Source organism: Babylonia areolata, chromosome 32 (assembly GCF_041734735.1).
Source record: "Babylonia areolata isolate BAREFJ2019XMU chromosome 32, ASM4173473v1, whole genome shotgun sequence".
Lineage (NCBI taxonomy): Eukaryota > Metazoa > Mollusca > Gastropoda > Neogastropoda > Buccinidae > Babylonia > Babylonia areolata.
The window spans coordinates 13,248,734-13,263,914 of NC_134907.1; the positions used below are offsets into that span (position 1 = coordinate 13,248,734).

The 15,181-nt window shown below is 40.2% G+C and overlaps 2 protein-coding genes across 2 annotated transcripts in view; both read left to right on the plus strand.

Annotated features, from left to right (window-relative positions):
* Positions 1-1,692: 1,692 nt before the first annotated feature.
* LOC143276435 (uncharacterized) lies at positions 1,693-8,197 on the plus strand. Its single transcript, XM_076580926.1, has 4 exons — positions 1,693-1,882; positions 3,524-3,697; positions 4,632-6,233; positions 8,187-8,197. Exons 1-4 carry the CDS (start codon positions 1,861-1,863, stop codon positions 8,195-8,197), a joined length of 1,809 nt encoding a protein of 602 aa, XP_076437041.1. The 5' UTR covers positions 1,693-1,860.
* A 3,035-nt stretch (positions 8,198-11,232) lies between these two features.
* LOC143276375 (uridine phosphorylase 1-like) overlaps positions 11,233-15,181 on the plus strand; it is a 20,463-nt gene continuing 16,514 nt past the window's right edge. Inside the window, exons 1-2 of the mRNA XM_076580854.1 lie at positions 11,233-11,698; positions 14,950-15,067. Of these exons, the coding sequence (XP_076436969.1) occupies positions 11,619-11,698; positions 14,950-15,067 (198 nt within the window). The 5' untranslated portion in view covers positions 11,233-11,618. The remainder of the gene's footprint in view (positions 11,699-14,949; positions 15,068-15,181) is intronic.

The window sequence follows — 15,181 nt, forward strand, 5'->3', positions numbered from 1 at the left end:
TCCCACAGAAATGTTACAAACAGCTTGTCACACACCAAGGCCACAATTGCAAAGGCACTGAGACAAGACCAGCGCCTTCCGGCAGTGTAAGAAACCTGATAGGATGCCCCTACACCACCCAGACAACATGTTACAATTTAAGGGGCTTATGAGATCCATCCTAGAGTTTGATGCGCCAGTCTGGGACCCCCCGCAACAGTATCTCGCAACCAATCTGGAGATGATGCAACGGCGCAGATCAGCTCGGAGAACGTGACAAGTTGGGCAGCACCGCGGCGACGCAGTCGGTGGCCATCGTTCCGCCGCACAGCCCAACCATCAGTGCAACCCGGCGAGCTTGTCACAGTCTCCAGGCATAAACTCGACCCCCCAGTCAAACTGCGCCGCACTGCAGCCAAGGCCACCATGATGTACAAAATAATGGGTGGTTTGGTATACTGGCTGAGGTTGCACCCCGGGAAGGTACTCTGGTGCGGACAAATAGAACCGTTCGAGGCCCCTCAGAGAAACAAACTACAGGTCCCCACTCCCTCACTGACTTCCACAGGCACTCCTTCTTCCCTTCAGCTGTCCGCTGGCCTGTGGACTCAGTGAACTGAACAGATTCCAGACCATATAATCTCAGCCATTTCCCCCTCAGTCTATCAAGACCAGGACTGAAGCCTGTTTGACTGATGCTGTGTGGGGCCCGGGTTCCCCTGGCTGAACTAGGAGGCTTAACGGTCACACTGACACATACATAGTCAGCCTCCTTGAGCGCACCCCTATTGTGGTGTGTTGCCATGTATAAGGATTACCACAGGATTATAAACAAACAACTGCACGACCCACCCCTTCCCTCTTCCCCTATCCCTCACTCTCCCGTACTGTACGTCCCTCATTAGTTCACCTCTGTGATTTTTCCTTTCCCCGCTTGGGAAGACTTCTTTCTCTCAAGGCCTGACTAAGCGCGTTGGGTTACGCTGCTGGTCAGGCATCTGCTTGGCAGATGTGGTGTAGCGTATATGGATTTGTCCGAATGCAGTGACGCCTCCTTGAGCTACTGAAACTGAAACTGAAATCGGAAAGAAACAGAACTGTTCAAGGGCAATAACTGTTCCAGCAAAAGGGGACACAAAAAGACACCCACAGAAGCTGACAAAGTCTTTCATCTAATCTACTGGTTTTTCATACTTTTTAACTGATAGCTAGGGTCCTTCCTAAACGCTCGGGGAACACTCTGTCTAACCATATTGCCACTGACTGATTTCACTTTTTATAAAAACTCAGTTAACAGATCTTGGAGGATTTAACGTTCCTAGATACAGGGTGCGTGCGTGCGCGCCTGTGTGTGTGCTGTGTTTGTATGCTGTGCGCCGACATTTACTGTCATGCTTCTGTATGTATAACAGACTATGTCACACTTAATTTCTCTCGCTAAGATTACAACAACAACAACAAAAAAGGAAAAAAAGAAAAGAAAGGAAAAGAAGATGCTATTTTGATTCTGATTCTGACAAATTAAATTATAAATAAATTATAGCATTCCACATGGGCGCAAATGCTATATTTAGATCACCGACCACAACCAAAGGGTGTTCCCAAAGTTAAAAATACTATCCAATCAGAGCGAGTTGGCGGCATAAAAATACTATCCAATCAGAGCGAGTTGACGGCCTGGCGGCCATTGTTGTCATTCTGTCGCCAGTCGGAAGTCATATTTGTGGTATCGGTTCGTGGTCTCTGCTAATTACGTATACTTTGTCTTTCTGCGCATCGCGTTGTCTTCATCTCCTCCGGCGTCACGGCATTTTACGCGCGAGAAAACAATTCCGTTGCGAATTTCGATCAGCTTTTCAACTTGTTGAAGCTTCTTTCAAGATGACAATGTTCCATGATAGAGGTAAGTGGATAGTGTTTATAACTCTTGATGATTTGGATTGAAAATTTTTTTAAAAACTTGATTATTTTAGGTGGTTTTTAACTGCTGTAGGTATTGGGTATTAGTGTCAGTCATTTCATCCAGTCACTGTCAAAAATGAAAATTGAATAAAAAAAAAAAAAAAGTAGTAGCAAATAGGTATATATACATATAAATGATTATCATGTACAAACTGTTCCACATATTTCTGCCTTTCTCATTAGAAGAAATGAATTCATAAAATATTCTTAGAATTTTTAAATGGCCACATGTATGCTTTTGCTGTTACATCATGACACTTTATAGAAACAAAAAGACACAAAAGTAACTATAATCATGACACTATGTAAAAATTAGAAGAAAAAAATCATGTAACTATGCAATTTATACATAAATGATGAATCAGTTATTTTCTCTTTGATAATATTCAGTCAGAAGTTTTTCTTTCTGTATTTCTTTATTCATATTATTGAAAGCCCATTCACACTGCAGCTGTTAACATGCAACACACATTGAACCATACTCAAAGCAGTGATTACAAATCAAACTGAAAAAATCCATGCTTGAAGTGTTTCTTCCTGACCGATTCAGTGATTGATTTGGGGGCATGTTGTGGTTTGATACTTTGGTTTTGTAAGTTTTAGAAAATAGCTCAATAATTATTAAAATGTGTGTAAGATGTGTGCCTACCCCAGAAAATGGGCTATGGCTGCATATTTTGTTGGTTAAAATGTTCTCACATGTAAAAGCCCATCTTATATAAGTGAAGGTGGGAGTTGCAGCCAGCATATGCTAAACAAGAAGAAAATGTGTGACTGTGAGGTCAAAAGAAAAAGAGACAGGAGAAAAGGAAATCCAGCTGCAGTAAATATAATTCCAAGCCAGACTGCATGCGGTGTAAGGCAGACTTATTTTCTTTTACAAGCAAAGTTAGTAGTTTGCATGAGTCATTATGTAATTTCTACACACCAACAAAATCATAGGACAGGAGGTTTGTACATGTGCTGAGTGCACCAAGCATATCAGTTTTCCCCAAGTATCATATCGGGTGTGAACACTTAGGATGGCGACATACACTGACTTTTTCATTTAATGACATGCATGCAAAACTGTTATGGGGGGAAAAAAAGAAGACAGGTATACTTCCAGCCAGGTCTGTTTCAACATGTTTTAAAGACACTCACATGCCCCTCTTCTCAATAATTCTTCCCTTATTAGATTTTTGTCAATAGGATAATATTTTATTTTTTTCCATCTTTGGGTTCACATTTATGTCACATCATCACAAGAAATATTTTTATGAGTGATTCTATACCACATTGGTACAACTGAATTCTGAGATAATGTTTAAGATGGATTGTTCTTTTGGTATCACAGGTGAATGTACTTAAACTAAATGAAGACATACATGAAACCACACGTACATACTTAAAAAGAAATCTTTTTGTCAAAAGTAATATGAAACTGTATAATCAGGTGTGACTTGGATTACAAAAACAAAAACAAAACAAAACAAAACAAAAACAAAAACCAAAAAAACCTCAATTTTGTACACAGTAAATACAAAAACTGATTCATTGTGTCAGAGAGATGTCACAATCTGAATCATTAATTTTTTTGCAGATTCCCTTGCAAGGAGGTTAGAGTACCCACAACATTTTGCCAGAGAGCAAAAGTGGTTTGAATCTGCTTTCCCGGTGCCAGGATATATTCCTGATGTCGACCAAGTCAACAGCATGGAAGATTTCAAGGACATCATTTGGAACAGGCCTGCAAGGGAACTCATCAATGAGTATGGTATGTTACGTTTATGTATCTATCCCAGTAGCTTTGTTAGTTTCTATGTGGACAGTATTTCATGTTAATAAAAAAAAAAAAAAAAGTACTGTTTTCAATGAAAATTTGATATGTTGGTTACTTGTTTTGGCCATAAATTACCAAGAAGTCATGTATGTTTACCCTCCACTCCGACTGAATACAGTAGTTTTGGTTCCTCTCTGAATGATGTACATTCATTTCTGTACAGTTGTACTCATTGCTCAAATTCATTTCCTGTGTGTACTCACACACTGGCATGTATTGAATTTCATTATGGGATGTCAACATTCAAGTAACTCTCTCTCTCTCTCTCTCTCTATATATATATATATATATGTGTGTGTGTGTGTCTGTGTGTGTGTGTGTGTGTGTGTGTAGAAAGAAGAAGTTGTGCAGTACTGTGATCTTCACTTTTGGATAAGAATGTGAAACATGGTATTAGTTGTTTTTTGTTTTTTTCTTCTTCTAAGTTCTTTTATAGTGCTCTTGCTGAAGAGTTCAGGTTGACAGGCATAGAGGCATGCAGGTCTAACAATTACACAAACTGATACGAAGTTTTATACAAATCCAAAAATGCAAGAAGTTACTATTATTTTTATTAACTTTATCAACATTATGAACATATGATTATGAATATATAAAAAAAAAAATTAAAAAGCAGTGTTAAGCATTTTCTTATCATAGAATGCTGATTGCAATTCCCTTGAACCCCATGACTGGTTAGCTTAAAGGAGAAACATCCAGATTATCAGTTACATTTTCTAACGACTGATGCTATGAGTTTTCCGACAAAGATGTTTTATTTTATTATTCTCACTATAAAGAAATTTGGTCTAAAAAAAACAACAACAAAAAAACAAAAACTAAAACCAAAAAAACCCCAACTTAATCTTGTGTGAATGTGTGTGCACAGGGAGCACTGTGGAGGAGATGGCTGTTTTATGCAGTGAAGGGCTTGGAGGGTGGCTTTATTCCTCTCAGCTGCAATGGCTGGCAGACAGGGCCAACGAACAAGGCACGCCTGCTCTGACGGTATGTGTGGGTATGTCCACACCAGATAGTCTCCAGCGACTGGCAAGTAGGCACGATGTGCCAGTAGAGAGACTGGTTTTGTTGACCAGTGTTGGCAGGGTGCCTGGTCAGGGAGTCCAACGGTACAAAACTTTTGTTGGCTCTCCCAAACGACCAGGCAACCACTGGGTATTGGTCACCTTGGACCTTACTGACCGTCCTGTCATTATGTATTGTGACAGTTTGGGGTGGGAGGTTCCAGAAGATCTTCTGCAGTGGCTGGCTCCATACACAGGTGCCTTTGGAATAGAAAATCTGGATAAACCCAAAGTAATAGTTATGCATCCCCCCAGTCCTTCAGGCGACCAGCACAAATGTACAAAAAAATGCAGGAACTACCCCCTCCAGATCTGCAGCAATGTTTGTGGGGTGATTGCTGGTGTGTGTGCTGTGCTAGCTGCTACTGATGAGCCCTATTTCAGAAAATTAACTGGACCTAAGGCTGATGATGGCATCTTCCTGAAACACCCATCGAGGTACGAACGGTTTCTGAGAAGAGTCCTCATCAGGTGGTTCATGACCAAAGATCTTGATGTGTCCATAATGAAACAACATTTCCCACATGCAGACACTGACACATCAAATGGACTAAATGCAGCAAACAATCAGATACAAAGTGACCACACCTACAACAGCAAGGACAGAACCACTGAATATAGTTCCCCAAAAGACAGCCAGACACAAAGTGACCACACCTCCAACAGCACAGACAGGATCACTGAATATAGTTCCCCACCAGACAGCCAGACACAAAGTGACCACACCTCCAACAGCAAGGACAGAACCACTGAATATAGTTCCCCAAAAGACAGCCAGACACAAAGTGACCACACCTCCAACAGCAAGGACAGAACCACTGAATATAGTTCCCCACCAGACAGCCAGACACAAAGTGACCACACCTCCAACAGCACGGACAGAACCACTGAATATAGTTCCCCAAAAGACAGCCAGACACAAAGTGACCACACCTCCAACAGCACAGACAGGATCACTGAATATAGTTCCCCACCAGACAGCCAGACACAAAGTGACCACACCTCCAACAGCAAGGACAGAACCACTGAATATAGTTCCCCAAAAGACAGCCAGACACAAAGTGACCACACCTCCAACAGCACAGACAGGATCACTGAATGTAGTTCCCCACCAGACAGCCAGACACAAAGTGACCACACCTCCAACAGCAAGGACAGAACCACTGAATATAGTTCCCCAAAAGACAGCCAGACACAAAGTGACCACACCTCCAACAGCACAGACAGGATCACTGAATATAGTTCCCCACCAGACAGCCAGACACAAAGTGACCACACCTCCAACAGCACAGACAGGATCACTGAATATAGTTTCCCACCAGACAGCCAGACACAAAGTGACCACACCTCCAACAGCACAGACAGGATCACTGAATATAGTTCCCCACCAGACAGCCAGACACAAAGTGACCACACCTCCAACAGCAAGGACAGATTAAGACGCAAAAGAAAAACAGAATCCTCATCTCACCAACCAAGCAAGCAACGTTTTCACATTAGAGATGATCAGACAGACACAAACACAATGGATACCCACTCTGGCAGCAGTCAGGCACAAGCCAGCACTGGGGATACAGAACAGAACAAACCAGAAAGCAGCACTTCACAGACCTCACATAACCACACTACATCTAGTTCTGAAAAAAACTCTCACTCAGCTCAGTCTTTCCCCTCTTTGAAAAAAAAATGGAATTGCCCTTACTGTGATAAAAATTATGGCTCAAAGGAAGGCTTGCGCAAACACAAACTAACAAACCACACAGTTGAGTATGTCAAACACAAAAGCAATCAGCCCACAAACTGTGTTTGTCAAGACTGCGAGGGGTTTTCATGTGTTACAATTCAAGACCTCATAGAACACTACCGCATTAAGCACAAAAAAGAAATGTCAATACAGACCAAAGAGTTCAATAATGAAACAGATTTTACTGAATGGAAAAGGAAGGTGGAGAAGGATTCCAAATCATCTTATACTCAATCAAGTGGAACCCAGAAGGGAAAAGTTTTCTTATTAACACATTTTTATTGTCATCGTTCTGGCAAACCTGAACTAGTTAAAAATCGTATTAGGTCCATGAAATCACAAGGCTCCTGCAAGATAGGACAGCGATGTACTTCATATATAACATGTCGTAAAAATGTAGAAACTGGAACTGTGACAGCTGAATTTTGCTTTGAGCACACAGGCCACTGTTTGAAACTGGCACATTTGAACATTTCTAGTGGTCTACGTGATTTTATTGTAGGTAAACTTACACAGGGTCTTGATGCTAAAACCATTCTTGATGAAATAAGAGCTGACATAACACATATTGACAGAGACATGATGGTCACTAGAAAAGATATTCTCAACATTAAGAAGCAGTTCAAAATATCATGTAATTCTGATGAAAACCACACAGATTTCTTTGAATCGGTAATATGCTATCAAAACAGGCAGGAAGAACACAGTTTTGACAGAGATCAGCAGTTAAAAGCTACTGAAAGTGTGGCCCTTGAAATCATTAGTTTTTTACACAGCATTGATGATGTCAGTATTTACCGAGAGGTCCGTGATCGTTTAAAGGATGTACTAACAATTGGTAAGGGCATGCTAAAGAGTAAGCAAGAAGGTATGGGCATAACAAGTTTTGAGAAAAAAGACAATTTTCCTTCTAATAAATAGTTTGAAATACAGCATCGCTTCATACCAGCGAAAAGAACAGTTAATAAGAAATCCAGACTAAAACTAAAGAAACCAGATCTAAAAGACAAACAGCATGTGGAACAAACACTGTCATCAGTACCAGTGGAAGTATGTACATGTTGCCTTAGTCATGATGACAACACAGGAAATCCTGAAATACTCTGGATTGAATGCACAACTTGCAGTGCCTGGGTACATGTTCACTGTGATGCAAGTTTGCAAGGTGCTGAACCACAAGATGACCATGGCCACTATGACTGTCCAGCATGTCAGAAATCACTCAGTAAAAAGAATACTTCAGATTTTCAATAAAACACTTTGGCAAACAGATGGCTTCCCTGTATTGTCATCATGATAAAGGCAACATGTACATACATCTACCAGTACTGATGACAGTGTTTGTTCCACATTACTTCACTTATTAAACAGGACTGACATGTAAGTTGAGGATTGATCAGAGTTCTACCCAGTGCAAAGGCATCCTTAAAGAATTATGACTGTGTGTATGAGCCAGCCACTGCATCTTTATGTAGAGAATGTCCATCTAAAATATTTTCCTATTAAAAAAATCATTGTCATTCTATAGTTGGGTTTAAAATTTTGTCACAGTAATCTCATTAGTGATTCTATGCCACACTGATTATTACACATTCATTCTGTGTAATGTGCATAGAGTCCATCTAGAAAACTGCATTAAGGTGTTCAAGTTTTGTGACAACCAGACAACTAAGACAAGTCATCAAGTTTAGTGTTATATGAAATCTATTTGATACATTTATATTTGCCATCTTCTTATCCTTTAATTAAATTTTCATAGCATTGCAGCTGATTGATTATTTTGCTAATGTGTTAAAAATGTGATTGGGCTGTGGATTGTCCATAATTCTCTTCTGTGGTCCAGTCTCTTAACACTGGATTTTTTTTTTAATCACTTGTAACTGGCACTGACTGTCACACACACACACACACACACACACACACACATACACACACACACATATATATATATATATATAATTGTTAAATTAATAAATGTAGAAAAGTAAGTTAAATGTTTTTAAAAGGTATATATGTATGCACATACCACATACAAACACACACACACACAATGTTTTTTTATATATACATATATATTCTTCACACACACACACACAATATTTTATGTGTGTGTGTGTGTGAAGAATATATATGTATATATTAATTATTATGTGTGTGTTTGTATGTGGTATGTGCATATGTGTTTGTATGTGGTATGTGAATACATATATACCTTTTTTTTTCTTTTAACTGACTTTTCTACATTTATTACTTTTATAAATTCAAACTTTGATCATTTACCTATACTGAAGCTGCAATGCAATGTTTGTGCGCCTGGTGTAGTTGTATGGCTATGGGTGGGTGGAGTGAGGGTTGGGAGTGTTCATGTTATTATGACTCTTGTTCTTCACAATCCTAATGACTGGGATGGGTTCTGAGAGTAGGGGAGTGGAGTGGAAGTGGGAATGGATAAGGTTGTGGGAAAGAGATGGAAGAAAGCAGTGTGTGTGTGTGTGTGTGTGTGTGTGTGTGTAATTATATTACATTTCAAGTACATTCTTAACTTACTCATAACTTACGGTTTTAGTCCACAGATCTATATTTCATCATAACGTTTGCACATGTAGGTCCAACTGTGAATGTTTGTACCTTGGTAAAAACAATAAACCAGTCTGTAGTATAACTCATTTTCATGTACTTTGCTCTCTTTGATTTTGTATAATGTGAACACATTCCTTGTATATATTTCATAATGTACTTCACAACTTGTCTGTATTTGTGAGGATGTTTTCATGTCTTCAGTGCACAGGATATGCAGTGTGGTGTTGTATTGTTAATAATTGTATTACTATTTCTCTGCATTTAAGTGAAATATAATTGTGTACTAAACAAGTGATCAACCACAGTTTTGGACATTAACTTGATTAAGGATTATGAAAGGTGCATTATCATGTATCTGGTGTAACACACAATTATAGATGAGAAATACATTGTACTGCTTCTGGCTGGATACAAAATATTTTGTGTACTTTGTTATACATGTCACACCTGGTCTTGTATCCAGATGTGTGCTGAACACAAACGTACCAGCCATAGGAATATCCACAGCAGTTTGTTAAAACAGACAATGCCACAGGTACGTCTGGCAAGTGTACTGGCCCTAAATTGTTACGAATTAAAATCTGTGAAATGATTTGCAGATTGTTAGTTTTTGTTCTTGAGTTTCTGACTGATCTGTATTGACTATTGTTAACTGACAACATTTTGAAAGACAGCTTTTAAAAGTATTCGAAAGCAGTTCTAATGACTTCTTTGAAAACTGTAATGTAACTGCAAATAAACTGTGTGTACACTGTATTTAAGTGCTGGTCTTTCTCAAAATGCATGTAATTAAACATTTATGTGCAATTTCTGCTGGTGTATATGTGTGTACACTGTATTCAAGTGCAGATTTGTCTCAAAATGCATGTAAATAAACTCATATGTGCAATTTCTGCTGGTGGAAAGTGTTATTTTTAACTACATGTAAATAGACTTGTCCCTTTGTCCTTCTTTTTCACTTCTGAAATGCAGTCATTATCAATCACTAAGTGATTTCCAGGTCTGCCACAGAAAAACATATTTTGCCTTCCCTCTTTGTGTGTGTGTGTGTGTGTGCATGCGTGAGAGAGAGGGAGAGAGAGAGAAGACAAGACAAGACAAAAGTCTTTCTTTTCAAGGATAATAGATAAGCACTGGCACTTTTTTTTCATCCAGTCCCTGCCCTGAAACAGGGTCTACACTACACAATACTACATTATATATGTCACTGTATGCACTACACAATGCTACTAAGTCATAGCAAGCAAACACAATACTACTGAAAGGCATAAGCATGGTAATAAGATACACACGCGTACGCACACACACAGACACACAGGCACAATCATGGTATTAATAAACTACATAGGAAAACCCCCCACAGAAAACGCACACACATTCTCTCTCTCTCTCTCTCTTACGCACATACAAACGCACACACACGAGCATATACATTGTGTATGTTATCGAATACTATACTAATGTGAATATGAAACAGTTTATTACAGATAGCCAAAATAGGGGGTATGGATGCTCATTGCCAAGAAAGCATAATTCAACATATACAATATAGTATATGAAAATAATAATGCCACAGGAGAGAGATAGAGAGACTCACAGAGAGAGAGAGAGAGGGGGGGGGGGCGGGGGGGAATAAAACAATAGCTAATGGATAGATAGCCTCATATTACATGGAACATATGATTGGAACAGCAGGTCAAACAAAGTAACATGCATTGTAGTCATCAGCACACACACACACACACACACACACGTCAAATTTGCATTTTTTGTGAAACTGGGGATGGAGCGAACCTTTGAGCCGAATTTAGGATGCTAAAGTGCGATTATTCCCTGACAAAAATCAGAGTTAGTGAAAAAAAATCCCAGGATTGGAAAAAAACAAACAAACAAACAAAAAACCACCCCCAAAACAAACGACAACTGACGGCGGTTTGCACCAGCGGTTTGTTGGCTGGTTGCGAAGGCAGAAGGAATTCCCGGGTAAGACGTCAAACAAAAATGGCTGCCGAGTGTTAAAAATACTATCCAATCAGAGCGAGTTGGCGGCCTGGCGGCCATTGTTGCCATTCTGTCGCTATCATAGGGTCTGTGTTGTCAGTGTCGACCGTTGTCTATGTTCAGCACAATCAGGCGGACTGCCTTTCGGATATTGTGTATTTTAGCGTGACGCTTCACTGTGTACTGTATTCTGCTGTGTAAATCTGGACACATTGACACACATTTTCTACTTTCACTTTTGGGAGAGATTTCACACGGAAAACAATTACTTCACGTCAAATATATACAGGATTTCCTGTTCGCCGTAGCTTGTGCGCTTGTGCGCCTCCTTGAGCTACTGAAACTGAAACTGAAACTTGTGCGCTTGTTCCAACGAACAGTTCTGACAGCTCCTTAGATATATATATATATATATATATATATAAGGAAAAATAGTTAGAAGCAGTGATATATAGACAGCAGAAAAATGGCAGATAAAGGCACGTCTCAACAGCCGTTGACACTCCGATTAAAAAGCGTGGAGGAGCTTCCCCCCTACGTCTCGCAGTAAGTGTGACAGTTAAGTTATCAGATGTGTCCAGTCTCCATTATTGGCAATATCCACTTTTCTTCCCCTGTGCGATTTCGCTTCAGAGACGGGGAACAAAGAAAATAGAAGTATATATCCTCTACCTTTCTTCCCCACCACTCTTTTATTACGGCATTCGAGAGGGGAAGAAATGTAGAGTGTATATTACAATGTTATTAATCAATTTGCAACTTTTTCGGTCGTCGAAACGGAACTGAATGGAAAAAGTACAGGGGAAGAAATGTAGCTTTTGTTGTTGTTTTTTTTTACAGGGTCTTTTCAGTTGCTGCTTACCTGCATGCATCATGATCTTCAAAACTGAAATTTCCAATTGGCCAGCAGACCCCCCCCACCCTCTTATATTACTCCCTCTTACTTATATTGTTTTCAACGTGTTGTAAGAATTTGTGTTTGTGTGTATGCAAATATGTGTGTGGGTCTCCGCTTTCCCATGTCCTCTACAATGTCTACACGAAGGGCCTTGCAGACTTAAACAACAATGGAATAGCTCGGGTGCTTACTCTTGTGGATGATGGCCTGGTCTTCAAAACTTCGAAAGATGCTCAGGAAAGAACTAAAGCCGTCCAGAAACAACTAAACAATATTGCTCAATGGTGCAAAGACACAGGATCTTCCATCAATCCAGCGAAAGCCCAAATGTTATTGTGCACCCTCAACAACAAAACCGCGAGCAAATCACCACCTTCTGTGTCACTCAGTGGGATTCAGATCGAGAAAACTGAATGCCTACGCTACCTAGGAATACACTTCGACAGGATGCTGACCTTCAGAAAACATACGGAAAATACTGTTTTCAAATGCAAAAAGGGCCTTTCAGTCTTAAAAGCAATGGCAACCAAAGGTATTGAACAACGCCACCTCTTCCTGCTCTACCAATCACTCGTCCTCAGTGTGATCGAATACGGACTTGGGCTAACAACACCATCTCAAAGCAACCTCCTAAAATTAGAAAGAGTTCAAAATGAAGCTATGAGGCTGATCCTTGGAACAACAAAAGACACGCCCACAGAAACCATGCGATACCTGCTTGACCTTCCTTCAGTGCAGGCCAGAAACAAGTTAGAACAGGTCAAGACCTACTTCAAAGCATTAGAAAACCCACTGCATGACGCAGTCAAAGAACCAAAAGGCAGCCGCCTAGGACGAGGAAGATCATGGATGGGGCAAGCAGAAGACACAACCCAGCTAGTATGCCGACTACAAGACCTGAAAGAAACAAAAGAATGGGAGAAATCCCCCGAAAACCTCAACCATCTATTCAACACAGCCATTTCACCCACTCTAGGAAGACATTGTCGGGAATGGCCAGAGGGCAAAACTGATGCGGAAGTGAAGCTACTCATAGAAGAAAACAGTAAAGAAGAGGACATCATCATATACACAGATGGCTCAGTCACCAAAGACCAATCCGGTTGGGGATTCACTGCGAAACAAAATGGAAAAACAGTTAGGGAAGAGAATGCTGCCTACAAAGTCACAACCTCCAGCCTAACAATGGAAGTTGCAGCTGTGATACATACCCTCCAGTGGCTATCGTCCATCCATACGCCCGGAAACCAACATGCCATGATTCTAACAGACTCAATGAACCTCATACAGAAAATTGAAAACGGAATGGGAAGCCCAGAGTGGCGTAAGGCAATGCGCAACTTTCAGATTAAAAAACTCACATGGTCATACTGCCCGGGACATGCAGGTGTTAAGGGAAATGAGCGAGCTGACAGACTTGCTGGTAACACAACACCAACGAGCGGCCTACATCTAGGAAAATCGGAAATCCTCAGAAAAATCAAAGAATATCAAAAAGAACAGGTACAAGGCCATCACACCATCGATCGCCTCAAAGAAATAAAAGCAGAGAGAGGGACTGGCCATAAGTCTAACATGAAAGGTAGAGCACGATGCTTTGCAAATCAAACAAATATCGGCATCATTTCCAAACCAACATTGCGCAAATTTCTTCAAAACGGAACAGAGTCTCTGTGGGCTTTTCCAAATACAAGAGACTCAGCAACACACTAGACGCCACGTTCTTGGCATCAGAGATCTTTTCCATCCCTCTTGCGGCCAATCAATGGCAGCCTCTGTGCGTGTGTGTATGTGCGTGTTTGTGTGCATGTGTGGGTCTGTATTTTTGAGTGTGTTTGTGCATGCACGAGAGTGTAACTGTAAGTGTACACAAGTGTCAGTAGAGTTCTGTGCACGTGCGCGCGTGTGTGTGTGAGGGGGGGGGGGTGCGGGGGGAGGGGGGGTAGAGGATGAGGTATGTGAGTGTATGCATGCCTACACTGTGGGAGCAACAGGATATTGGAACGTATATATATATATATATATATATATATATATATATATATCTTTGTATATATGTGTGTGGAGATATGGGCATATGTGTGTGTGCTTGTACAAGTAAGTGTTATCTGTGTGTGTGTATGTGTGTGTGTGCCATGGAAGCTGTAATACGTAGACTAGAAATGAGTGTGTGGAGGAGGGGGTAGAGGAGGTGCAGGGCAATGTATGTGGTGTGTGTGTGTGTGTGTGTGAGCTCATGTACGTTTATATGTATTTGACTGTGCTTTCATATCTGTGAAACTGCATGTTTGGTGCATATCTGTTATGCATGTGTGGGTGTATATGTGAATGTGTGTCTTCATGTTTTACATCTGTTTGCTTATTTATCATCATTGTTATCTTATTTATTTATTTATTTATTTATTATTATTTTTACATTATAGTTATCATTTATTTATTTATTTATTTATTTGTGTAAGCTTATCTATTATTTATTCACCTTTTTTTTTTTTCCTCAAGGCCTGACTAAGCGCGTTGGGTTACGCTGCTGGTCAGGCATCTGCTTGGCAGATGTGGTGTAGCGTATATGGGTTTGTCCGAACGCAGTGACGCCTCCTTGAGCTACTGAAACTGAAACGGAAACTGTGTGTGTAACTGTAAGCTATTTGTGTCTTTGACAAAAGAATTTTTTTTTAACAGGACAGTTAGGCAGAAATATGACATCACCTTCCTCAGAACGTTCTACCAGTTGATCAGAAATCAAATGATGTAGTTTTGCTTTTTTGTTGGGCAAAGAACACTATAAGTAGTTTGAGTCTTTGACTAAGTAAAACTATTGTTGTTACAATTTAAAAATGTTGATGATTATTCTTTTTTTGCTTCTTCTTTTTTTCTTTTTCTTTTTTTTTTTTTTATACAGGGAAGGACCACTGCAAGTGAGGAACCAGCATGTGTTTTCCATGGTAGAAGATGTTCTGTATCACATCGCCCTAGGCAACAAGAGCCACGACCTCAAAGACATGTTTCATGATGTCAAGGTGAAGGTCACATGCATAACATGATGGTCATTTTGCTGCATTCTCCAAATTGTACTCTGTGATCATGTGTGTGTGTGTCTGTGACAGTGTATACACATGCATCCATGCATGTGT

Excerpts from the sequence above, each read along its gene's own strand:
- LOC143276435 (XM_076580926.1), top strand. The coding sequence starts at position 1,861 with ATGACAATGTTCCATGATAGAG. Across the intron at positions 1,883-3,523 it reads GACAATGTTCCATGATAGAG|ATTCCCTTGCAAGGAGGTTA; the intron begins GTAAGTGGATAG and ends ATTTTTTTGCAG. Across the intron at positions 3,698-4,631 it reads GGAACTCATCAATGAGTATG|GGAGCACTGTGGAGGAGATG; the intron begins GTATGTTACGTT and ends GTGTGTGCACAG.